This window comes from Choloepus didactylus, chromosome 27 (genome assembly GCF_015220235.1).
Source record: "Choloepus didactylus isolate mChoDid1 chromosome 27, mChoDid1.pri, whole genome shotgun sequence".
NCBI lineage: Eukaryota > Metazoa > Chordata > Mammalia > Pilosa > Megalonychidae > Choloepus > Choloepus didactylus.
Genome location: NC_051333.1, coordinates 25400114 through 25427656, shown reverse-complemented (window position 1 = coordinate 25427656; position 27543 = coordinate 25400114). Strand labels below are relative to the sequence as shown.

Genomic DNA, 27543 nt, shown 5'->3' with positions numbered 1-27543 from the left:
CGGACCCTGGATCACCAACATCCCTGCTGGTCACAGCCCCGGATTCAAGAAATGGAGAAGTGAAGAGTGCATCTGTGAATCCATAATGCAGGCTGATGGGGAGCTGGGGCCTCCGGGGCCCATCCTGCAGCATGGCCGGGGTAAGGACAAAGAAGGGGTAGTCTGCACTGAGTTTTATTGGATTTGTGCAAATGAGGAGGGACAAGCACCGAACAACAATAGAAAATGTGGACGGGAGATTATTCCTATACCAGACAAACCCTGAAACTTAGAGGTCCCAGTCTCTCCCAGAACATCAATCACCTGCATTGCCCTACCCCATAATGTCAACACCCCTTTCAACATGAAGAAGTTAGAATGGACATTGCCCAATATCCCTAAGGATGCAGAAAATGATCAAATGAGAGGAAGGAGTTGTAACAGAGAAGTTAGGTTTAACAAATGGTTATCACTACTGAATCATTATATAGATATTTCTTTTGTTTCTAGTGCATTAGAACAGCCAGAAGGAAATACCTGGAATTGTGGAACTGAACCCATACTACACTTTGCAATTTACTCTATAACTAATTGTTATACTGTATTTTGAAATTTATCACTTTTCTGTATATATGTTATATTTCACAATAAAAAATGTTAAAGAAGAAGGAGGAGGAAGAGGAGAAAGAAGATACACTGAATGCCAAGTATTAAAAAAAAAAAAAAGTGGGCTGGGGCTCACCACCCAAACCACCTTTTCCTTTGGATTTTGGTTGCAGCCCAGGCAGACATGCTGGGGTCTGACAACACTGCAGGAGCTCGTAGCCCGCTGGGACCACCTGGTCTGCTTAATGGCCCCATGGACCCGTGGGTCAGCTTGACAGCCAGGGGGAGATGGTGGGAGGTGGGGCAGGGGACCCTGTCTTCTACAGTCCCGACGAGGGTGTGTGGGCTGACAGCGCCTCATTTTGCGGCAGCCAACATCTCAGGGCAAAACCTTGGGGGAAGGACGGGAATCGTCAGTTTGGCAGAAGGCGGGCACCTTCTGGGTTTCTGATCTGTCCCGTCCCCGCTTTCCCAGGAACATCTCTGACCCCGAACACAAGGGTCTGGCTGCTCCGAGACTGCCTTGGTTGGAAGGTAACAAACTGGGGACCTGAGCCACGGGTGAGCTGGGCCCATGACTGGGGGGGCTTCTGACACTGGCAGGTGGGCTGCTGCTCCTACTTGGCTCAGTGCAGTAGGAGCACAGTCAGGTGATGCGGGTGCAACCCCTGCATTTCCTGGAGAGCTGGCGGCCAGAAGCTTGGTGCATTGGCTTTTGCTCCTCTCCGTGTGTGTGCGAGTCTGTGTTTAGCAGCCTGGTGCTTTGGAATACGTTTGCATTCCTGCCAGTGAATGTTGCGGTGGGGGAATGAACCAGCAGGTGGGAAACCTCAGCCCACCTGGCACCCAGTCTTCTCACAGGGGTGCCGCTGTCCTGCCTTCATGGGCCGAGAAGGACCCGCACAACCCACCGCAGCAGGAAGACAACACCCATTCCCTCTTCCCGGGGATCCAGGGATCTGGGGAAACTACTCACTCCTTGAAATGTGTGGCAAACCCACGGCCTTTATGAGGGACCCACCCCATTTTGCTGCTGCAGACACAACATGAGGTAAAGTCTGGAATCTTCACAAGAGGTGACCCCTTGTGAATGACACACACCCATGGCACATCAAAAACTATATTTCAAGTCATTGGAAGCATGACTTCACACCAAGTTTAATCTACCACCAACTACGAAAACCCAACAAAAATCGTATTTTTTTCCCCCGCACCTGATTTTTTTTTTTTTTTTTGAAATGAGAAAATGATAAGTAGACTCTAAGTAGAAAAAATAGATGCTATCTTTTAAACTTTGAAGTCAGGGAGGTTTCTTAAATAAGTCCCCAAAGGTGGTAACTATAGAAGGAAAAACGGATAATTTTGACTATATTATAATGAAGAGCATTTGTTTATCAAAGGCCACCTTAGAGAAAGTGAAAAGATATTTTTAAAACATAAACAACAGGCAATTAGTACCAAGCAAGTATAAAGACCTGCTATAAAGCAATAAGAAAAGCACTAGCAAAACAATGGGAAATAGGCATAAGACATGTTCCACCAGCTCATGGGAGCAGAAATATGGAAAATAATGTAAAGGTATTCAGCCTCAATAGTGGTAAGAGAAGTGCAGAGAAAGTCCACAATTATTGTTCCCATTTAATTTCCAAAACTCAAAAGTCCAACAATTGCAAGTGTTAGAGTAGAAGTAGATCTACAAGATCTCTTACATGTTGATTATGGGAGTATAATTTTGCGCAATCTCACAGGAAAACACTTTGACACCAACTCTTTTTTTTTTAATTCAATTTTATTTAGGTATATTCACATACCATACAATCATTCACAATGTACAATCAGTTGTTCACAGTATCATCATATAGTTGTGCATTCAGCACCACAATCAATTTTTGAACATTTTCATTATTAAAAAAAACTAAAAATGAAAAAGAACACCCAAAACATCCCATCACCCCACCTCCCCCCATTAGTCATTTAATTTTTGTTCCCATTTTTCTACTATCTATCCATACACTGGCTAAAGAGAGTGTGATCCATAAGGTTTTTACTATTGCATAGTCACACCATGTGAGCTATATAGTTATCTTCAAGAATCAAGGCTACTGGGTTGCAGTTCAACAGTTTCAGGTATTTCCTTCTAGCTATTCCAGTACACTAAAAACTGAAAACAGATATCTATATAATACATAAGAATAACCTCCAGAATGACCTCTTGACTCCATTTGAAATCTCTCAGCCACTGAATCTTTATTTTGTTTCATTTCTCTTCCCCCTTTTGGTCAGGAAGGCTTTCTCAATCCCACGATGCCAGGTCCAGGCTCATCCCCACGGGTTATGTCCCACGTTGCCAGGGAGATTTACACCCCTGGGAGTCATGTCCCATGTAGGAGGGAGGGCAGTGTATTTACCTGCAGAGTTGGCTTAGAGAGAGAGGCCATATCTGAGCAACAAAAGAGGTTCCCTGGGGGTGATTCTTAGGCACAATTGTAAGTAGGCTTAGCCTCTCCTATACAGTAGCAAACTTCATAGGGGCAAACCCAAGATCAAGGGCTTGGCCTTCTAAATTGGTAGTCCCCAATGCTTGTGAGAAAATCATTAATTCCTCAGGTGGGGAAGTTTAATATTTCCACATTTTTCCCCCAGTCCCTCATGGGGGCTTTGCAAATATATTTTTATTCTCTGCCCAAATTACTCAGGGATGTATCGGGGCTTCACACTAACCTGTACAAACCAACCAGATCTCACTCCCTATTCAAAGTTCCATGTAATTATGGTGTTTGAAAAAATTGACCTTACGAGTTAAATTATGTAGTGTGACACTAACTCTTAAAATGGAATAGTCACTGTTCTAGTTTGCTAATGCTGCCAGAATGCAAAACACCAGAGATGGATTGGCTTTTATTAAAGGGGGTTTATTTGGTTACACAGTTACAGTCTGAAGGCCATAAAGTGTCCAAGGTAACACATCAGCAATCGGATACCTTCACTGGAGGATGGCCAATGGTGTCCAGAAAACCTCTGTTAGCTGGGAAGGCACGTGGCTGGTGTCTGCTCCAAAGTTCTGGTATCAAAATGGCTTTTTCCCAGGGCATTCCTCTGTAGGCTGCAGTTCCTCAAAAATGTCACTCTTAGTTGCTCCTGGGGTTTTTGTCCACTCTTAGCTTCTCCGGAGCAAGAGTCTGCTTTCAACGGCCATCTTCAAACTGTCTGTCATCTGCAGCTCCTGTGCTTTCTTCAAAGTGTCCCTCTTGGCTGTAGCTCCTCTTCAAAACATCATTCACAGCTGCACTGAGTTCCCTCTGCCCATTGGTTCGTTTATATGGCTCCACTGATCAAGGCCCACCCTCAATGGGTAGGGCCACTCCTCCATGGAAATATCTCATCAGAGTTATCACTACATTTGGGTGGGGCACATTTCCATGCAAATCTAACCAGCACCAAAACGTCTGCCCCACAAGACTGCTTCAAAGAATATGGCTTTTTCTGGGGGACATACTACATTCAAACCAGCAGTCACATACCCTATGACCCAGCAATTCCATTCCTAAGATCGGGCAGAAATTTGCTCATGTGCACCAAGGAAAATGCAAATGAAAGTTTCTAGCAGCTCCATTCACATAACGTGGAAACAGACAATTCCCATAGGAGTGGATGAAAATGCTCTAGAATATTCTCATGGTGGGATATTATACAAGAGTCAAAATACATGAACTGCCCTCCCCCCTACGTGGGATCAAACACCCAGGGAAGTGAATCTCCCTGGCAACGTGGAATATGACTCCCGGGGAGGAATGTAGACCCGGCATCGTGGGATGGAGAACATCTTCTTGACCAAAAGGGGGATGTGAAAGGAAATGAAATAAGCTTCAGTGGCAGAGAGATTCCAAAACGAGCCGAGAGATCACTCTGGTGGGCACTCTTACGCACACTTTAGACAACCTTTTTTAGGTTTTAAAGAATTGGGGTAGCTGGTGGTGGATACCTGAAACTATTAAACTACAACCCAGAACCCATGAATCTCGAAGACAGTTGTATAAAAATGTAGCTTATGAGGGGTGACAGTGGGATTGGGAATGCCATAAGGACCAAACTCCACTTTGTCTAGTTTATGGATGGATGTGTAGAAAAGTAGGGGAAGCAAACAAACAGACAAAGGTACCTAGTGTTCTTTTTTACTTCAATTGCTCTTTTTCACTCTAATTATTATTCTTGTTATTTTTGTGTGTGTGCTAATGAAGGTGTCAGGGATTGATTTAGGTGATGAATGTACAACTATGTAATGGTACTGTAAACAATCGAAAGTACAATTTGTTTTGTATGACTGCGTGGTATGTGAATACATCTCAATAAAATGATGATTAAAAAAAAAAAAAAAATACATGAACTATAATCAACAAGCAGTCAGATAGATGAGTCTTAGCAACTATTAGCTGAAAAATGTAAGTCCCAAAAGATTATATACAGTTTAATATGCTTTCAATAAAGTTAAAACCCAACTAACATACTTGATACACATACACAGTCTCTCTCTTTAGGAAAACCAGTGGATGAGAAAAAACCTTTTTGAAAAGGAAAACAAGAGAATTACCTTGGCAGGGGAAGTGGGGGAGGTGGGGTTAAGGGGAGCCCACAAGCAGATGTGGGTGATTATCAAGATCTTAGTGTTCAAACTGAATGGCGGGTTAGGGACTGACTGCTCTATTTAAATGACTGAATGAACCAACAAGTGAATGAATGAATGAACACTGTACATCGGTCAATGATGACAGCGTATCACAAACAAAGACCGTAATTAATCAAGTCTATACAAGTGAAGCTAACAACAAACGAACTAAAAAAGGCTGAGTCATACCAGGGATTTATTTCAAAACAAAAATGGGAACGCTGTAATTTATGCATGATGGTTCTGTAAACCTACAACTTCTCTAATTTAAAAAGCAGCTTTCCCATTCCACAGCCTCCAAGAAAAGCTCACATCCAGCTCAGTCTCCCATCCAGAGGTTGCAAGCTGGCAGGTCATAAGCCACATCTGGCTCACCAGCATATATTTTTTGGCCTGCATGGGGAATTATCTTTTATTATGACTTTACGATATCAGAAACACTCTCACTTAAAAATCTGGATTTCTTGCTTCCCTCTCAAAAGCCATGATACTTGGCCATGGGGGTGCACACTCTTAATGTGATGACAATGAGCACTGGTAAGCAGCAGCTGCCCCCCAAGACAGATCATGTTCTCCCCCACTTCCCCCCAAGCCTCTCCACTCCTTGTCACCCACCCAGCCTGTGTCACACAGGTACATGATTCACGAGTGCCCATGGTATATGTTTGCAAACACTGCCCCACGTCTTGACCAGTCTCCAGTCTGCCCTGCCCTCAGCAGCCCCTGCCAGCTGAGGCCCTTCTCCTGGCCTCACAGGATGAGATGGCAACACGGTCACTCTGAGTGCTTCTCCAAGAAGTCGTGGGGTTAACCAAAATCCCATTCCCAAAGCAAGTAATTGATGTTTTCAAATCACATGCATCTGGTTTTCCATTTAAGAACACAGCAAAGAAGTTAAATTGGATTGCAGATAACCTGAGTTTTCTTTTCCTTGAAAATGTTCATTTTTCTGTGTTTTTTTCTTAGTAAATTACAGGATGCAAATTTTCTGTTTTGCTTTGAAAGAAGGTCTGCAGCATGTCTACAGCACAATCTACCAACATCCCCTTATCTACGTAACTGATTAATTCCCTGTTTGTCTGTAAAGGCAGCTAAACATATTTCTGCTCCCTAAATACTAAGAGGTTTGGCCATTATTATTCAAGCTCCTCTTCATGGCCCCAGTTTTAAGCGCCTGAATGGAAAATTTTGTTTCCCCCTCCCCTGACAGTTTCTGCAACTGGGTCCTAATGAATCCTTCTATGGAAAGCAGACCATGGTGACTTTTCAGAACGTTAATTCCCATGAAATGGAAAGTCAATTTTACAGGGAAGGCTCTTCTTTATCAGCAAAAACTGATTCCACTTGACTGATTAATTGTCCTCATACACTGTCAAAGGCTTCCAGACGAGGGGTGACAGCTTGGGTGGAGACAGCTACGTAGCACTGAGATGCAGGCCGCTCCGGGCCCGGGGAGGCAGGAAGATTACAAATGCACAAATAATTAATTCAAATCAATACAGCAAGGGGTTCAGGCTGAGAGACATTCAATTATGTTGTTCAAAGAGGAGATGCTGATCTTCAGCTAGTCCGCTCCATGCTGCAAATAATAGAGCGTTTTTAATTTGTGCAGCAGGGATGTTAATCTTTCGCCGTGTAATCCAGTCCTTGGGGAACGCCATAAATATGTGGCGCTGTGTGCGTGAGGCTTCCTGTGGCGGGCACTCAATCAACCAGCTCCAGCTTAGCTGCCTGTCCTTTTATGTCAATCTCGCAACACTCAATTAGGAAATATATGATAGGCTAATAGATGATGGACGGATGGATGGGTGGGTGGATGGAGGGGTGGGTGGGTGGATTTAGAGGTGGAAACAAATAGAAAATTCAAAGATTGTCAGACACACACCACCTCTCTCTCTGTGTCTCTCTCTCACACACACACACTCACACACACACACAAACCGTAAAGAGTTTATGTGTTCTGGATTTTGCCTGAGCGGGTAGCACAAATAAATCCCAGGGGCATTATGAATGTCTCAAAAGGATTCCCTGAAATAGAAAGCTCCTGTAGCATATTTAAAATAGGATTTGAATCCCAAGTTCATTATACAGAGAGAGAGAGAGAGATACACACACACGTATGAATGAGGATTTGGAAGACTGTGCACTAAGGTTAAAGGATTATGTCTCCACGTGGGCGGGATTGTGTGTGCTTGACTGCTTGACTGCCATGTCCAACCTTTGTGTGATGAACATTTATTACTTCTGTAATACAATAAAAGCAATAAATGTTTTTAAAGAAAAGACAATTTTACACCCATGTATGATTCTATTTATAAAGATGTAACTTCCCACCTGTTTCCAAGAGAATATTTACTTGATCAAAGGAGGCCCTCCAGGAATGTGCTATGTTTCCATCCAGGCTCCTTGGTGTTGGAGTGTGGCTGCACCCAGCAGCCCAATTTAGCAGGGAGCTCAAGACACATCTGGGTGCCCAATCCTCTGCCACCCCACCACCACCCCAAAAGATGGCTTTAAGGAATTGGATGTGTTTGGCCCAAGCACTAGAGGTATGTAAACCGGGACCAGGGTAAGGAAAAGTTGGAACTTGATGCGTCATGGGTCCAGGACCCATAAAGTTTTGCAGAGCTTAGGCTTTACCTGCATTTATTCACTCAACAAACACACATGGATTACTATTCTGTGACCAGCCCTATACAGGAGGAAGAGGTGGCTACGGCAGGGTCCCCTCCAAAAAGAAGCTGGCAGTGCTGCAGGAGGGATAGACCCACTCACAATTAATTGAATCCAAGTTGGTCTGCAATCAGCACAGTCATGGGGATAGAAAGGAACCCAGGGGCAGGAATAAGTAACATCAATGGGGCCACAGTGCAAGAGCTTGCCAAACATTGGTGGCATTGAGCTGAAGTGCATTTGAGCTGGGCCTTGAAAGGCCTCCCTCCTTCTGTCCAATGCTTAGAAAGTCTTAACAGACACTAATAACAGCTAGACACTCCCTACAACCCCAGCTGCTGTCATCTGCACAAAACTCGGTGCTTTGTCACAAACGCTGTCACCAGAAGTGGCGGCCTTACTGCATCCCTTTCTGAGCTGTGGGGAGATGTGGAAACAAGAGCCAGTGCCTCTCTGGGTGCCTGAGCAAAACACAAGCCATGCAGGGGTCTTAGAGCCCACTCCAGAGCACGGAGAAATCTTCAGACAAGGGTCTGCCACGGACAGCAGGTGCCTCGAGTTGACTCAGCCGCAGAGGAGCGCGTTCTGAGCAATCCAGGCAGGCCCTGGGAGGGGCAGCCTGTGTCACGCAAATCAGAGGGCATCTTTGTGATAGAGACAGATGTGTGGGACGAGCCAGGCTCACCACAAATCAAAAATAACAAGGAGAACTCTGGGTCAGACACAACTAAAGAAACGTCAGCTCTTATCTTTGCCAGACCCAGCCTGCTCTGTGCACAGAGATTCCCCCAGGGCAGCAAGGCAAGGCTGCTGAAGATTTTGCAAATGAACAGCAGATCCAGGTCCAAAGGATGTATTTGTTGTCCATGAAAAAAATGAAAATCAGTCAAATAAATGAGAAATTTCCCATTTCCCCCCTTAATTTCATGAGGCTGGGACTAAGAAAATGATCTATCAAGCAGGAAATATTTCAACAATTGGTTTTTATTTATTAAAGAGATGTATGGCGTTTGACATGCCACTGTGTGCATTTTCTACAAAATAGAAATAGTAGAAAGAAATCCACAAAACCAGAGAGAAGGTCAAAGAGTTTTTGTTCTTGCTTGTTACTATAAAGTTCCCAGTTTCCCAATGTACACCACTGGTAAAAAGAAAAAGGGAATTTTCATGAGAAGACCATATGCAAATGATCCTTGAGATGATTATTCATTCATTCCAAACTTGCACACCTACTGTGTCCCACGTCTGGATTGCTTAGGCATGGAGGAAATCAGGATATGACCTGTAGGTGTGTCATGGCTGCGGTAGACACAGCCTTCCCTCAGCCCTTTCTGACTTCAGCTGTGGCTGTGGTAGAAGCTTCTGGAATGCGGAGACCCCACCTCAAGGGTACACCCTGTGCCCCTCTGCTTTTCCACCCAGGGCTACCTGCAAGCCTCAGAGCCCGTTCAGCTCAAGATCAGGCTCAGGCAGAAGCAGGTGAGGTGCAGTGGCACCCAGGAGGCTCCTGTGGGTAAAGGCCCTGCCTCTCCACCTCGGAGGCTTTGTGCCTGCTTCTCAGTGTGCAGCCAAGCCCCTTGCCTGGAGCAGTGACCCAGATAACTCACACTTTATTAGGTTCTCCTCCCCAGCTCCATCTCTGCTCCCTCTTTCCCACTTTCTGGAATCACCCCCAAATAAATTACCTCCACCAAGTCCTTGGCCCAGGCTCTGATTTTGGAAGGATCCAGACTAGGGCATGGACCTTTGCAGGTTTTAGCCTGTCCAACATCCATTCTTTCCACATAATGGCATAAGCTGTGTGTTAACTTGAGGAATTACCATGTTTTCAGTGTGTGCAGATTGGTGGGTGGTAGATTCATCTCTCAGGAGGAAAGGAGCAAAGCAGCCAGATCATCCCTTCTCCACCTCTGCGGCAGCCTCGTGGGCAAGTCTGGGCCACTGGACCTCCCTGGAAGGAGGGATGTGAGGGCAAGAGGAACAGCTCACAGCCATTTGGCTGCTGGCAGGGCTTGTGTTTACCAGTTTGTTCGTGCTGCATGACTTTGGCTGTGGTTTCTTCTGCCTGCCCTCTGCACCCCCCAAGTGCCCTTGGTGCCTCCTGATTCACACCCCCAATGATTCTCTTCAACTCAGATTGCGAGAGTCAAGTTCTATTGCTGCCACCACAAATCCCAGCTGGCATTGTTGGGCTGGGATAGCAGAAGCCAACTGCAACCAGCCTTGACTGGCAAGGGGAATTTATCAGGATGTGGGGGGGACCTCTTGGAACACAACAGTTTCAGTTGTGCTTCAGAATGGGGCTGGAGCCAGACCATGGAAGCCATCACCACCCACTCCCCACCAGAGCCACGTCACTCTTCTGTCTCTGCCAACTGGCTGCTTTGCAGCTGGTGAAAGGTGACCCACTCCAAGTATACATGTCACACATCCAGCTGCCCAAAGAAAGAGTGTATATGTCTCTTTCTCTAGCACATACATAGTCCCTAAGCCAAATTCCCAGAGATGGGATCTGATTGGCCCAGCCTGGGCCAGAAAACAAGCCCTTAGCCAATCAACTGTGAGCAGGAGCTGAGGGCAAGTTATCCAGTATGGCTGCCAGCTCACCGTGGGCTGCTGGGAAGGGAACAGGGTGCCATGTGGCCTGGGCAGCTCCTGTAATGAATATCCATTGCGGCAATACTTCTCAAACTTCACAGGACATACAAATCACCAGATCTCATTAAAATGCAGACCCTGATTCAGTATCTCCAGGGTGAGGCCTAAGGACCTACATTTCTAACAGGTGGCACTGATACTGCTTGCCCAGGGATCAGACTTGGAGCATCAGAGCATCACAGTATCAGCCAAGGAGTAAATACCCTCTTTCCAGCCTCACTAAGTAAGCTACCCACCCTCTCCCCCCACCCAGCAAGGCAGATCTATTTGCTTCTGCCTAAACACCAAGGACTAACAGGAAGACCCCTTGCTATTCGAGACAAGGTAAGGAGTGAGTTGTCAATGACATTTTGATAGGGCTTTTGTTACACAGGGACAGTTAACACAGCCTACTAGCCAGACCATTAAACTTTCAACCAAGTAATTCATTTCACCAAACAGTGATCAAATCAGATCACATCAACCCCCAGCTCTGAGCCTCACCCAGTCATCTGTCAGGGATTGCGACAGCAATATCACCGGTGAGTTTTAAACAGTGGCTTTACATTTAGAAACACTACTTTTGGCTCAGTCGTATCAACTGGCCTTGTCAAAGAGGTCTAATCGCCTGAGCCCCCTTGGTTGGTCACCAGAGTGTCCTTGGCTGCCTCCTGGAAATCTCCCACCCCTCCAGTCCCAGTGTCTCGTGCCCTGACCTGTGATGGGCTCCAGTGCACAGAGGACCGTGCTTGCCCCTACACTTTCCCCTCCCTGCTCCCAGTCTCCATCTGCTTCTCTCCCAGCCTGTTCTGCCTGTGGCCTTGACTGCAGTAGCAACGGACTCTCCTTTTTGAATTGCTCTTCCTGGCTGTGGCCATGTTGTCCTCAGCCCCTCTATTCCTGATGGCCACTGGGGAGATGGCCAAGGCCTCTGCCCAAACCACCCAGGGCTGTGGGGTAGGGCCCATCTTGAGCAACAACAACACTCTCGGTGGAGATTCTACAAGCTGAACGCCCTGCAGCCTGTCTGTGATGCTGCCAGCTAGGAGGGTCCAGCTGTCCCTGACCGCAGAGCCTCAGAAAGAGATGTGTGGGGACCCAGGGAGGGCCTCCTTGCCCTGAGTTCCAGGAGAGCCAGGGGAACCCTTAGACTGCAGGAGCCACGTGCCCTTCACCGGTTATCGGTGTTTGACGTTGCCATTGGACGCTCCCCTTCCCAACTTCTGTGCATCTCTCTTCTGGAAAAGGCCATCTGAAGTCAGCTTCCCACTACCACGCAGACCTGGGATCCAGACCCAGAAGGAGCCTGTGGCCCTCACGGAGTTTGATTTTAGACGTAAGTCTGGTACCCGAGCCAGGATTCTTTTCATACCCACACTTGCAGGTAGCTAGCAACTCCCATTCAGAAAGCAACTTCTGAGGAGCGAAACCCCTGCTGTCCCAAAAAAGCCCCCCACTTCTGCAGAATTGGTCAAGACTCTTTCAATTGCAGGTAGCAGAAAAACAGCTCATGTGGCTGAGAAGTACAACCATGGCTGGATGTAGGGTGCAGACAAGCTCACCAGAGCCACACTCTCTCCATCTCCCAGCTCTGCTTTTCTTGGGGCTGACTTGGCTTCCTGGCCCCTGGGGTGACTCCCGGGGCTCCAGGCTTATAGCCGACTAGTTTAGCACCCAGTGGAAAGAGGCCTCCTCTTTACCAAAGGCTCCAGCAAAATCCCAGGGGCAGATATCCATTGGTCTGGCTTGGATGATGTGCCAGAGACCCAATCCCAGCGGCAGGGAGATGTGGCCTCTGTCATTTGTCTGTCCTCAAGCCAGCGACCGAGGGTGGGAGAGAGTGCTCCCCAAAGGGGAAATGAGGGGTTGCTAACAGAAGAAGGCAAGTAAATTACAAGTTGATGAAAACAACTAAATCTTTGGGGACAGCACATAGTTCTTACATGCTGAATTATTATTTACAGCATTGCACTAAGCAGTTATCCAGCAGCCTCAAGGACCAGCACGGCCTGGCTAATCCGATATTTCTGGGTCATATGGTGGAACCACACATACACCATACCTAGATCACTGAACCCCTTAGCTTGGGTTGCCCCAGAAGCAGATCCTGGGCTGAGGATTTGAGCATAAATAGTTTGTTTGGGAGGCATGGAATATCTGTAGGGGAAAGGGGAAGTGAAACACAGAGAGACTGCAGCCAATAAGTGCTCTGCTATCAGCTAGTGACTGTATGGAGTCGGAGCTCACCCTGCCAAGGAGCCCCAGGGATCCAAGGCGTGTACCTCAGAGCCACCCCACCTAAGGGGTGTTTATACACCAACTCCTGCCGTGGATGTCGAAGGCTCTTCCCGGGGCTGCTAAATCCCTGACACTGGTGACTGTTTGTGCCCAGGGACAAAGGAGCCCTCAGGCAGACATGCAGATGCCAGCTCTGGAAAGTGGGGCTGGAGGGCCCCAAGTGGTAAAGCAGAGAGGACATGGGAAGGGAACCAGGAAGGTCTGTTACACCAGTTTCCAAAGACTGACTGGGCTTATCTACATTGAGATTCTTGCAATTCCTTGAGGTCTGCAACAGGAATATCATTTAGCATTGGATCAAGCCCCTAGATACAAAAATAGAGTTAGTAGAGATTTGGGTTAGGCAGAATGCTGAGAAAAGTCACCGTATGGGGTTTAAAAGTTGGAAATGTCTTCACGGAGAATGTTACTTTGTTCCCCTTTGTTATTATTCTCACTAAGAATTTCAAAACATTTTATAAATAACATTGTCTCTAAGTCACCCTGAGAAAGGAAAACTGAATTTCAAGGTTTTTTTTAAAAAGTCGATTTCTTTTGTAAAAAGATCCAAACTGGTTGCATAACCTCCTGGAGACAAAGTAGCTGACGGATTGATTTTTGCCCTTTAAACCCAATTGTTCTGACCTTTGATGAGATGCTGCCACAGAGAATCTAAGATCAGCTTCTAGCAGTTACTGTGGCCAGGCCCAGAGCGTGTCCCCCAGTGTCTTCATGCCACAGATATGAAAGCTGCGGCTTAAAGAAGTAATGCTTTGCTCCCGGAGAACCCAAGTCAAGGATTTGATCATTACACACGTGAGTCATCCAAACGGCAGGCCATGGACCCCTGACATTCAGAGGGCACTTTGCCGGTTAAGAGGCAATTTAATAAACGTTCTCTCCGGGTCCTCTGCAAGGCAGGAGAACATGGGTCACAAGCTCCACTCCACAGAGGAAGGGACCGAGGCTCGTCCAGGTGGGGGGAGCTACCGGGCCCCCGGAAGCAGCAGAAGCCAAACAAGACTGCAAACCCACCAGATTCTAGCGCAAGGGTCTTCCCACTGTCCCTGTAGGGGCCAGATGTTTGCTTTCTCATAAATAAATAAGTTTATCATATTAAACATCCCAAATTGCCACTTTATGCATCTAAATGATCAAATAGCAAATTTACTGTTAGTATAGGTAAAAAATGTTCATATATTAACAATTTTGCATGGTTCAGCCTAACAACATGGTTTGGAAAGCTGATTGAGTGAGCAAGAGCTCACGTCAATTATTGCTACCATTTGCAACTCCATCATTACTACCATTCAAACAAGAGAGACCACTCTTGCCGAAAATGGAGGAAGGTCACAACCTCCGAAGAGGGCAGCAGGGTTGTATTTCCACGTTGCACTCAGGGAACGAGCTCTGGGAGACAGGAATTTCCCTATCACAACACAGGCACCAGGAAAGCCCACCCTGGGCCCACTGCCATGGGGACCCTGTGCCCCAGGAGTGGGGCTTGGCTGCAGCAGCCATTCCTCCACCCCACTGACCCAGCAGCCAGCCTGCTGGCCCCAGAGGGCTCCAACTAAGGAGAGGGCAGGGGATGGAAGGGACAAGGCAGCTGGTCCCCTGGTAGAGCCCGGCAAAGAGTCTGAGGGTCCACCGATATGGTGACGGACGTGGCCTGCCTGTGGAACCAATTCCACTGCATGGTGGGAATGAACAACGCAGGTGGCATCAGGGAGAATCGACTCCAATTCAGCTCACGGCAGAGAGCTGCCGGCTGGACAGAAGTGATGACTCATAAAACCCACAACTGTTTCAAGACCAATTCCTTTTTATGCAAAAAAGAAAGAAATATGTGTGTTTATTCTCCTTTCTGCACACCAAGCCCACAGAGCATCATCTCACTGCATTATTGCTTAATTGCAGAGCAATAGAGTGTGTAATTTGGGGAATGTGATGCTTGGGGAGCCGAGGAGGATTTAACTTTCCATGCAAAGCCCAGCATCGGGAACACTGGCCTGAGGACAGCAGCGAGAGCCCAGCTGCCTCATCTGTCTCCACAGTAGGAGGCATCAGAGAAAAGCAAGCCCTTCACCGCACCTCGGGCCACCCTCCCACTCAACGGTGACATGGAGAGACGTGCAGCTCAGCCGCAGGCTGCACGGGAACCAGGGTGCCTAATGGAACTTGGTCTGGTCCCGGCCACAGGAGAGCCAGCGGCTGGTGGGGGGAGCATGTCAACAGACACGTTCACAGAGACACTCGGTGATGGAGATGATCTGAGACTTCATTACGAAGGTCAGCTTGGATCTGAGTCTTTCAAAAGGAGAAATAAGGCAAATCAGGGGCTGTGAAGAGGCTGGACAGATGCTCAAGGGTCCTGCTTCCCTGTGTCAGGGAACTTTGCCAGGAGTAAGGACTGGGGGAGGGCAGGATACAGGAGAGGAGGGAGTGGAAGGCAAACAAGAATGTGATATCAGGGAAAGTCCCAGACTCCCCTTGACCCATGGGAAATTCTGGAGCATAAATTACAACTCAGAGTTTAACCTGCCTCAAAGACAAAATGCTGGGCTTTTTACTCTGCCACACCAGTCACTCACGGGCTATGGGCTGCTTTGGGGTGTGGAAACATAAAGTTCCCAGGTACTTCTGCACTCCATCTGCATAAGGGCTCCAATGCCCAAGGGCAGCCCAAAGAGGGCTGCAGGTAAGATCTGTTCCTAGGAAAACCCACAGGTGCTTGGGGAGCAGTGCATAAGGCTGGTAAAGGTGATCCAGAGGGAGCTGGGTGCAACACAGCATCCAGCCTGTGATGTCACATGACAGAACCCTGGCAACAAGACGTGTCTGGAAGTAGATTTGCAAATCCTGGCCTGGCCACAAAACCCCAAGTGCAATTAGCCTTCTGCTCCCTTTTCAGAGTGACTACAGAGGCCTTCTGGACAATGGCAGCATCACAAGGTAGAAGAATCTGGATCCCTGAGTCACTGCTTGAAGGAACGCCACCCAACCCACATTGAACTATGATGTAGGCAAGCAACAGTGGTGTTGAATGATTGAAATTCAGGGGATGGTTAAGTCAGCTTGTGTGAATTATCCTGAGCATTCAAACAAAAGAAAAGAAGAAAGAAAGTGTCTGAAAACAAGAATAAAGCACAAAACAGAGTACAAAGTCTGGGGTGAGGAGCTGAGGGGAATGAAGGCCTGGATGCCAGACCCTGGGCGGGGGAGACTGCAGGGCTCTCACTGCAAGAGGAGCTGTGCATGGTCAGCTCTGTGCTGAGTACTGAGTGGAGAGTGGATGTGAGGGTAAGGCCAGGAGGAGGGGACCAGGTTAGAGGCTGTTGCTATATTCCAGAAAAGAGATGTTGCCAGCACAAGCCAGGGCATCGGGAGTAAGGCAGAAATCAGGGGACATACATGAGACAGTCAGCAAGGGAGGTGAACAGGCTTGGGGACTGATGGATACACGATTGCCATGGAAGAGGGAGGATAACTGATGGAGCAAGTTCCCAGGAGATGGAAGGAGTGAAGGGTCTGGTCCTGAGCAGAGAGGAAGAAAGGTGGGAAGGGTTAGAAAGATAGAAAGAGAGCAAGTCTGTGATCTGTGATCAAGGGCTACTGTACCTTTTGACAGTGAGAAGAGGACAATGCACAGGCATCCTGATCACAGCCTCAGATTTGTTTTGTAATTCTGAGACATTTCCATGCAGCTGATAGCAGGATGCCCTAAAAATGCACTGAGGTAGTGCATCTATGTAGGGTCCTTGTTCTAGTTTGCTAATGCTGCAGAATGCAAAACACCAGCGATGGATAGGCTTTTATAAAACGGGGGTTTATTTTGCTACACAGTTACAGTCTTAAGGCCACAAAGTGTCCAAGGTAACGCATCAGCAATCGGGTACCTTCACCGGAGGATGGCCAATGGCGTCCGGAAAACCTCTGCTAGCTTGGAAGGCAGCTGGCATCCGCTCCAAAACTCTGGCCTCAAAATGGCTTTCTCCCAGGATGTTCCTCTCCAGCAAGCTTGCTCCTCCTCAAAACATCACTCACAGCTGCACTAAGTTCCCTCTCTCTGAGTCAGCTCATTTATATGGCTCCACTGATCAAGGCCCACCCCAAATGGGCGGGGCCATGCCTCCATGGGAACATCTCATCAAAATCATCACCTACAGCTGGGTGGGGCACATTCCAAGCAAATCTAACCAGCACCAAAACGTCTGCCCCACAAGACCACAAAGATAATGGCATTTGGGAGACACAATACATTCAAACCAGCACAGTCCTGGACCACAGTTTAGATTCACAGATGGTGTGAATCTATTCTCCATAGCATCTGCACCTGAAGCACAAGGTTCCATGGAGGAGTGGTAGAGCTGTCTGATTTCTACAAAGTAGAAGTGTATCACCTAGATCTTTCATGGTTGACAAACTGGCTTAAGCCAAAGGAGAATTTATAGGGCTAGACCTAGCTGCAGCTGGATCCAGAGCATAGAAATGTCAAGCCTTGGCCTCTTCTCTCCATCTCTCAGGTCTACCTGGCCCCTGGTGACTACCTGTGGGAGCAAGTCCACCAGCTCAGTGAGAGATCCAGAGTGCAGCCCTGCTTCTGATTGGCCTGGCCTGGGTCACATACTCATCCTGAACCAATCAGGGCCAGATGGACCAAAAGTGCTGATGGGTAACACCAGGATTGATCTGCTTCACTGGATCCATGTGGCCCATGAGCAGGAGGGGTGGATCTTCAAGAAAAATTCAAGCAAGTTAGCCCTAGGTTGGGAAGCAGAGGCTGGGAAGCAAAACTAATTAACATCACCTATAAGAAATCTGAGAGGGCTCTTTCCAAAGCATCAGGGCAAGGAGTACCTGCTTCAGAACAGGAAACACAGATACAAGGATGCGTGGCCTGGACGTGTGTTTGTGAGGGAATCAAGTCCTTACAGAGTATGCGTGTGAGGGAGAGAGGCAGCGAGCCAGATTTGGAAAACAAAAATGTCATTCTGGAGGCATTGCCTTTTTAAGATGTGCATCATGGAGGCTTAGAAAACAGCTTTCATTAGCTTCTCTCAAACGTCAAGCTTCACAACCCCTTCCATTTTGCTTCAAATGAACCCATAATTCCATCTCGTGAATTCAACTGGAATGAATTCCTTTATTAAATAAACTTCATTTGGGGGCTGAATGCCTTGGGCCCTGGGAGAAAAGGTGTCTTGCTTCTGCTGAGACACATCTCGGTCAACGATGCAAAAGGTCTCTTTTTGAAAGACACAACTGCAGCTTAGATGAAGGGCAGGTGGAAACTTCTACTCTGCAGGTGAAGAGCAGAGAAAAGAGAGTGGTCACAGCGGGAGCAGTTTCAGGAGGCTGGGGGAGCTCACCTGCTGTCACCCTCCCCCGCCCCACACACACACGGAGATGCCAATGAAACAGGGGCAACATCTCCAGAGGTCTCTGCATTACCTGGGATCTGAGACAGAGGTTCCAGAAGAAGCCGAGTTAGTTCCTATAGGGGGCTGCTCAGTTTGTCCAGGAGTGTGTGGGGAGATTTGAGAACTCTGTTCTCCATGCCTGTGTCCCTTAGCAGAAAACAATGTCTGTGATAGCCAGCCTCCAATATGTCCCCCCACAGTGAGCCCTGCCTCCTCACATTCATCCCCTTGGGTCATCTCCTTCCACTGTGTAACTAGTAGAAGGAATCTTTTGAAGTCATGGTGTCTTTTGAGGCTAAGTCATAAAAGACACTGTGGGTTCTGCCTTGCTCTAACTTGGGTCCGTCGCTCTGGGAGAAGCCAGCTGTTATTTCATGAAGATACTCAAAAAGCCCTATGGAAAGGCACATATGGCAAGGAACTGAGGCCTCCTGCCCACGACCGTGTGAGTGAGCCATCTTGGATGCAGATACCCCAGCCCCAGTCAAGCCTTCACATGACTAAAGACATGACTGGCATTTGACTACAAGGTGAGAAACCCTGAGCAAGAACCACTCAGCTAAGCTACTCCCAAATTCCTGACCCACAGAAATGGAGATAATAAATGTTCTTTGAAGCCACCAAATTTGGGGGTAACTTGTTATATTGTAAGAGATAAATCAAATAACCCCACTTCCAGATGCAAGTAAATAAGTATTTTCTCCTTGTTATCTGTCTCATATTTGCAAGACTTGCTCTCCCTCAGTGCCATGATCCCACCCAGCTAGTTGGAAGTTTCCTGAGGGCAGGGACCAGGTTGTAATGAATGCCTTCTTTCTCTCTAGATCCCAAATTCTCCACACACTGTAAGTGCTAAACAAATATTTACCAGATTCACTTGCATATCTGCCTCTCTGTTTAGGGGAAAACTTGTGAGCACAGAGATGTTTCTTTCTCCCAGAAATTCTCTTCCACAACTCCAAACAAGGAATGCAGCTCTTTAATTAACAGAAACAATCCTAACCCAGCTTTCAGCCAGCTTCTTGCAGAGACAACAGCTACCTGCAAAGGAGTCCAAAAGTCAATGCAATCAATTTCAGGAAATTGTGTCTAGCAGGCAACCTCAAGATCCCAGGAGGGACCTCGCTGCAGCTCAGATCAGAAGCACATGTCTGCTGTCCCTGCTGAGACACAGGCTTTCAACTGCCTGCCCATCAGTGAGGACTTAACATGTGCCCACTACATGTCCATCACTCTGCTAAGGTATCTAAGCCAAAGCTCTGTCCTTGGGGAGCTTGCAGTATGTTGGGGGAGGTTTTCAAATAGCAATATGAGCCATGCTCAAATCTGAATTTACTAAGGATCAGTTAGAGTGGCACTGACTGTGAATATCTTGGAGAACAAAGGAAGGACTCTTCATTCTGGAAAAAATGTGCCATGCCCTCTACTTGGGGCAAAGGGTTCTCAAGGAGTTCATGTTCTAATGGAAAAGATTGCCAGGGAAGTTCTCCAGACCCAGTCTGCAGAGAGTGACACTTGAACTGAGTCTTAAAGGGTGAGCAAGAAGTGGCAGGGAAAGGAAAATAGGGAAATCCAGCCTGTGGAAGCATCATGTACAAACTGTCCAGTGAAGCAGGGGTGACAAGGAGTGTGTCATTGCTGAGCACAAAGTGTGAGTTGGGGTCAATGAGAGTTAAGGTGGGAGGCACAGGTAATGGAGGTGCTGGGAGACAATTCTTCATGGGTCTCTCACATTTCTGCACATCCTGTGATCAGAGGCAGTTATATTTGTTTTGGACAGTTTTTTCAAGGATGCTTGTAGAGTAAATGCCTTGGAAGATTAAGATAGCATCTTTCTCTGGAGCACAGGACAAGCACCCTTAAGGGTCCCTCTCCTGTAACAGAACTCACTGCATATGCAGGTGTCGCCTGGCCCTCTGCATTGCCCTGTGGAAATGGAACTGTGCAAGAAATGCTGATACTCTGATACTCTGGCTACTGCTGTTGCTGTGAGTAATAAATTCTTTTGTCTCTGATCCAAGGATCTCGTGTCTTCTGCCGCTATCTGTGAAACTGTGGCAGGCTAACTTGTTAGCTTGCAAGTAGGGTAAAATGTCAGATACTACACAGTTTCTGACAGGACACATTTGAATTATAAGTTTCATCCTGCTAGTTCTTGAGCAGGGAAATTACATATTCCTTTAGCCATGAAAGAATGTTATGGTGAGTGTACTTTGAGAAAGGGTCACGTGTTGGGTTGTTTTGAATTTTTTTTCAAGATATTCAGAAATCTCTTAAAGAAAAAGTTAAATTCCTCTGTCCTTTCTTTCCAAGTGGAGTTAAGTAAGAGGCTACAGGGTAGAAGGAGGAAGGAAACCTAGAGTGCCTGACCAGACTGAGAGAAGAAGTAGCCATGACAGTGAGACCACTGGAGCCTCCAGGAACACTGGCCATCACACATGGCAGAAAACATATTGACCCTGATCAATATATTCTTCCTGGGAAGCCTGGGATCCTGAGCCCCAGGAGCTCCCAGGGCACTCTGGGAGATTTATCCTAGAGCATCTGTGAACCCCTCAGCTTCTCAAGCCAGGAGGAGGCTTTAACACCAACTGGTTCAGCCTCCTGCCATTGGGTGGAGGCGACAACATTATCGAAGATAGTTATTCTATTTTAAAATCTCAAGGAGGCAGGAACCTGTCTCACACCTCTCAACCACCCAGTGAACCCTGATGGTCAGACTGGTTAAATCATCTGACCACATTCCCTTTTGACTTCATTCAAACCCAATTTCTTGACTATTTGGCCCCACTAAAAATAACACATGGTTATTCCAATGATAAGTTCTACTGAAAACTCCCCTGAATTGTTTTAAAGTCAAACGGGCAGTTGAGAAATGGGAATGCTAACAGACATCATAAAATATTCTTCCCTCACAATTAATTTGCACCATGCAAATGCAGTAGAGAGGCAAGGTGCCACAGGTAGGAACCTCCAGGCTAGTGTCTGAGAATCCAGAAGTTTCAGCAACAACTTGGGCCTAGAAGCATCCCCAGAGCCTTGGCCAGCACCACCCACCATCTATGATGCTACCTCCCCCTCCCTCCCCATCTTCATGGACCATTTCTCCACAGATGCTCCGATACTCGGGAAGACCGGAACCAGGGGAGCTGACACTTCTCTGGTCCACTTCCTTGCCATCTGTCAGAAATCCCTGAGCCTTCCCTCCACCATAGCAAGCACTTCTCATGAAAATGAAAAATTATGCAGGCCCACCTTAGAGAAGATCAGATACAAAAACCCATGACATTTTGAAAATGGCAGTAGGTCAACTCGAATTAAAACCCTAGAAGCCTCAGCTGTTGGGCTCTGTTTGAGATGGTCAATGGTCATCTTTTGACTTAAAGATTCCTCACAATGGTGAGAAAATGGGGAGTTTAGGAAAGAAAATGCATGCTGGAAGGAAAGCAGGAAGAGGCTCAGATCAGAGTACAAGGAGCAGGGCTGACCCAAGCTCTGATATGTCATCCTCCCTTCTCACCACAGCCCTGCATCAAATCCCTTTACTATTCGAGGGTTGGAGCAGCTTTCAAACCCCTCTCTTCCATTGCCGTCCAGCAGGTGCAATTTCCCACTTTGCCATCTGCAGAATAGGTTGCTAAAATCAAATCTCGTGGACCCCCTTTGAAGGTGCAGTTGTCCTGGGTCCCACCCACAATACATCACACCACTTTATCCTTTCCAACTGATGCTCCGAGTGAGAATTAATATACTGAAAATTAACGTCATTGATCTTCATCCAAGAATATAGACAACAAGGCATAACTTTTTTTCTGATCAATGTTGTCGACCAATTACCTAATAAAATAAAGAGGAAGTGCCTCACGGACGGCAGAGTGAATTTGTGGTCTCCCAGGCAGCCCTCATATGCCTCGGGGCAGGTTCTCTGTTAGGGATTCAGCATTAAAAACAAGAACCATTTCAAGCACAATGAGAAATGTGTGTTCTGTGCTTTCAAGGAAAATGTGTCTCCAGGAGGGAGGGGAAGCCGGGCACCCTCTTAAGCATTCAGCCCCAGGGCAAAACAGAATTTACTGTCCATGATAGCGAGCTGAAGCCAAGTGGCCCATTTTGCAGCAGAAGCAAGCACCACCCAGGCAGACAGCAGCACCCCTCCCCCACCACCACCTGCCACCCCTGCTCCAGCACGTCGGCCTTTCCCTCCCAGTCTATCAGGACCCTCAGTGGAGGAGCAGGCCGGGGGATAGTAAGAAAAGAAAGCAATTTCCTTCTCCCTAATTACATCCAGTCGAGATAAGTCAAGCCTTCTGGGACTCTGTCCGTGTCAGATGAAATTCGAAGTCCAGGATGTCAAGGCAAAGCCAAAAGGGTGAAATCATCCAAGGGTTGTCGCTCCCAAGTCTCCCACTTTTGCCTTCCCCATATCACCACCCCCCACCTCCTACCCAGCTCCAGGAGTCGGGGCTCAGCTGCCAGGCAGGGGCCTCACCTTGTCAAGCTGCAGCTGTCTATCCACCTCCACCCTGCACTCCTGGCTAGGAGTATTTGCATCCCAAAATAAAGCCACAGGAAGCAATAGCCCTAAAAGAATGGCTCTCCGTTGTTTGCATTCCCGGTGCTGTGGTTTTCTGGGTTACTGCACTGCTGGAGGTGGGGGACAGGGACATTTTATGGCGCCCCTCTAGTCGCGCGCCTAGTAAGCCACCTTCCTAAGTGGGAGGCGGGCGTCTCCCGGGCCTCTCCCTTGGTTTCAGAGGTGGAGTCACTTGGGGCTCATTCTTTCACAGACTCCCGCTGCGCACCTGCCGAGGATGCCCACAGTCCCTGGGGACACCAGCGGCTCCGGTGTGGCCCTCAGCCCATGGAGAGTTCTGTCCTCTCTGCCTCTGCCCTCTTCTCGTCCAGCACTTGCTTCCCTTGATAAGAAGGAGGGAAAATTGCAATCAAGTGATTCCTAACCCAGATGCCACCCATAAATGTCACCAGATAGTCACTAACTTCAAAAGACAGATAAAGCTTAATTGGTAGCAATTTTGCTAAGAAGCGTCAGCTCCCTTTGTCTCAATTTCTGCCTCGATAAATACATAAAAGGACACTTGTCACATGAAATTCATGAGCTCATGTCTATACATCACTGCCCAGCGTTGGATTATTTACTCTGCGGGTAGGAGTTTCTCTTGCCAGGGCAATAGCAAGGTCAATGGGCAGAAAATCATTTCACGGTAAGAGGAAAAGAACCGGCAGGAGTGGAAATCAATCCCTCACCTTCCTCAGAGCAGCCCCATCTCCTAACAAGCCACCGTCTACCGTGACTCCCGCCATCTGGAATCAGCTCCTCGCCCCCTCCTCTGCATCCACCTCATTGATGCGCCATCAATTTCTGAATGTCACCGACAATCACACCTCTTCCCCCAGGGTCTTGTAATTTCTCTCTCCTTTTAACCTCTAGCTTATTCAAGCCACTGAGCCCGTGCCATCCATTCTGCAGGGGAAGGTGTTGATGAAAATCGAGTTACATTGTTTATGGAGAAACAGCCCCGTCTCCTGGATGGCCGTGGTTTGCAGCCACCGTGCAGGGTTGGAAGTGGCGGGTAAAGCTTGGGGGGGGGGGGGGGGGAGGCGGGGGTGGTCAATCCTTGTCTTCAACTGACATCTAGTGGCCAATCGGGGAACCACCGGGTGCCTGGGGACGCGGCTGTCACAGCTTTTATGTCTAATGTTCTGAGACCTCACCGACAAAAGTATGTAAACCAATAAATAATCAATCCCAATATAGCCTGTCATGGTCCAAATGGCCAAATTAATATTAAAGCCAGTTCTTCGAGCGTCAAGAGGCCTCGTAATGTAGGAAAATAGAGCTCCCAGCCGGCTCGGCCTTTGGCAGAAGTCAAGTCTGTCCGATCATGGGACACCTCCAGCTGCCTCTCCCCTCCGTCCTCCCAGCGCCCGCCCCGTGTCAGGTGCGGGGACGTGTCTCCCAGCCTCCAGGGTTCCAGGGAGAAAGCCCACCGGCCTCTGGGTGTGTGTTAAGGGAGCATCCAACTTTCCAGACACCCCGAGCTCCCCTCCAACCCCAGGGGGCCCCACTGAGCCTGACGATCTGAGAGAAATAGAGGACCACACTCCCCGGAGTAGCCTCGTCCCCACCCGGGTAGGGTGCTCTGCTCCCCCCTTACCAAGGGAGGACAGGCAGGATGGGCGGAGGGGCAGAGCCTGGCTACTCAGGGTGACTCTGTGCTGAGAAGATGGAAATGACTCGGAGAGGCCAGACCTGACGAGGCGCCAGTCTCCAGCGGGCACCTCCAGCCCCCCAGATGGAGAAGAAGGCAGGGAAAGCTCCCCGGTAAAGGGGGGACCTGGGCGGGGAGCCTGCGTGTCTAGGTGAGGGACATAGCTTCAATTCACCCAGCAGAGAGCCTCTGGCTTCCAGGCTCCAGAGGCAGAAGTGACATGGGTTTCTTATTCTACCGGCTTACCTTACCTATGGCTTGCAGGGGTTGGGTACAGTTTTGAGTGGTAAACAAAGCAGGTCAGTTCTAAATGACTGAAAATTGTTTGTATGGTATATTTTAAAAGCAATTGGGTATACAGCAATTTTTTAAAAAGAGGGCTCCTGGCAGGGAGAAGTGGTCCTCAGAGCCCACAGAGAACTCCAACAGGGTGATGTGTGTCACTGTGGTGCTGGAAAGAGTCCCCAGGGCTCCTTTCATTTAACAAACATGAAGCTGGGGCCCAGAGAGGCCTCGGGGATTGTAGGAGATCAATAAAGATTTGTTTACGAGGCGATCAAAAAGGAAGGGGGTGTGGTTTAGGTTTAGAGAAGTATTCTTGCTAGTTATGAAAATGTCAAGTTTGACATTTTGCAGGCCTTTGCCATTACAGGGAACACAAGCTATTATTGTTCGGCTCCAGAATTTCCATTTCCCTGCTGAAATTCCTCATCTGGTCACCCACTTTGTCCGTCTTTTCCTCTACATTATTTGGCCTATCTGTAATGGTTTTTTAAAGGCCTTGTCTTCCAACTCAAACATCTGGGCCATCTACAGCTCTGTTCTTGTGAGCATTTTTTTTCTCTTAATTATGGGTCACAGTTTCCTGCTTCTTCATGTCATATGTTTTTAAGTTTTAAGCTGGATGCTGTGTATTAAAGAACAGCCGAGATTGAGGAAGATGGAAAGGTATTTCCTACCTGCCTGCACCACCCGGAAGGATCCATGCGGCATGGTCTCGAGTTCCCATCATAACTGGGGGGGATGCTCCCCCAGTACCCCAGACCCTTGAGGCCCTTGCAGCAGGAACCCACTTAGGTGGCGCCAACCTTGACTTCCAAATGGAACGGTACATCTACAAAAGGAAAAGTCACGGCTTCAACATCACAAATCTGAAGCGAACCTGGGAGAAGCTTCTGCTGGAGCTTGGGCCAGTGTTGCCATGGAACACCCAGTGGATGTCAGTGCCACAGCCTCCAGGAACGCTGGCCAGCAGGCTGTGCTGGAGTTTGCTGCTGCCACAGGAGCGACTCCTACTGCCGGGCACTTTACTTCCAGAATCTTCCCTCACCAGATCCTTCCGGGAGCCACATCTTCAAGTAGTGACTGATCTCAGGACTGATCCCCAGCCTCTCACAGAGGCGTCTCCTGTTCACCTGCCGACATTACTCTGGGCAGCATGGATTCTCTTCAGTGCCACATGGATATTGCCATCCCCTGCAAAACAAAGGAGCACCCCTGGTGGGGCTGATGTGTGGGTGCAGGCCCAGGAGGTGGGCTCACACGTGGCACCAACACCCGTGAGCACCCATGGGAGGTCATGCCTTATCTCTTCATCTTCAGAGACCCTGAAGAAGCTGAAAGGAGGAGCAGGCTGCTGCAAAGGCAGAGTTTCGAGGTGACTGGACTGCCCCAGCTCCTGAACTCAAGGCTGCTCAACCCGAAGGCAGGGACCAGTGTGAAGGCAGACAGAGGCCCTCGTGCTTCCTCAGCAGCTCCCCACTGCAGGCCAGAGGGCTTAGCCCACTTCTCAGGCCACTGAATGGCTGCAAAAGGCCGCCCAGTGGTCCTAGGCTGTTCTTTCACAGCTGTTAAACAGGAAACCGAAATAACATTGATGGAAAGTAAACATGTATTTTTATTTTTATTTTTTTTTAAGGAAAAAAAAAAAGAAGGTATTTCTACCTCCAGAAAGGGCCCATCTTTTCCTCACTCAGTCAGCTGCGCTGAGGCTCTGACCCCTCACTGAATCAGGGTTCAGCCAGTCAGGGCTGGGCTGCAGCTTTAACCAGTGCCAGATGCCCTCTGGCTTCAAATATCTGAAACGGGAGGTCTGTCCCTACCTCTAGCAGGGCTTTGGGATCCAAGCAGCAAAACCAGATCTCTGCTTTCCAGCCTGGGATGATTTCACATCAACTGCTTTCTCCCAACTTTTCCATATTTTGAACCAGAATGGACCAAAACACATGTGAACACACAGATCTCACATCTGGAGCCCATGGCTGCTTCCCCAAGTTGGGTGCAGGTCAAAAGAGATGTGGGGAGTGAGAACTAGATTCCTGGCCCCAGGAAGCCTGCAGTGGTTTCCCTGCAAATCCCCCAAGTGCCTCAGGAATGATCCATAAACCTAGTAAAGGACATCTCTTATGACCTCAGGAAAGCCTCGTATTCATCCAAACACTCTTCACAAAAACCCAAACCCAGCTTTTCTCAATGGATTCAGGTCAGAAAGTTCTTCAGGGAACTGGAAGAATCTATTATAATTGTATTTTATACATTTGGGATCAAGGTGTCCTTGAAGAATGACTTTGGGGAGTTGAAAGACTAGGGAAATTTGAATTTCAGGGACTAATATTTGTTCATACATGCTGTAGTGCCAGCTGTTTGGAATTCCACACAGTTGGTCTAAAATTAACATTTGTTATTTCTGTGACTCAAAATCTAGAGCCCAGTGCTGCCTCTTCACCAGAGGGGTTAATTTGCAGTTGTCCAGTAAGCAGCAGTCTTTTGATTATGGAGTCAGAGTAGTGTTTGCCCAGCAGGACCCAGTTGGCCTGGTAGAAATGTCCAGTCATAGTACTGGCCACCAGCTACCTAGACCAGTGCAAAGATCAAGGGACAAAACAGGGCCAGGAAAATTTTGTAATCTCAAGCCTTGGAACTGTTCCTTCTTTATGAGGCTGCAGAAATGATGGCTGGCATCTCTCAAACTACTGTCTGTGCCAGGCCCCATTTTAACACACGCACCATCTCTGCGTGCCCCAAGCCACCCTATGAAACAGGTCCTGTTGTCAAC

The 27543-nt window shown here is 48.0% G+C and overlaps 1 protein-coding gene across 1 annotated transcript; it reads left to right on the top strand.

Moving 5' to 3' along the window:
* Positions 1-85: 85 nt before the first annotated feature.
* RPSAP58 lies at positions 86-26269 on the top strand. The gene is given in 10 exon segments (XM_037819244.1): positions 86-140; positions 1061-1119; positions 9344-9400; positions 24202-24277; positions 25524-25667; positions 25670-25823; positions 25825-25913; positions 25916-26104; positions 26107-26228; positions 26231-26269. Coding segments are annotated over 10 exon segments (984 nt in total).
* Positions 26270-27543: the final 1274 nt, after the last annotated feature.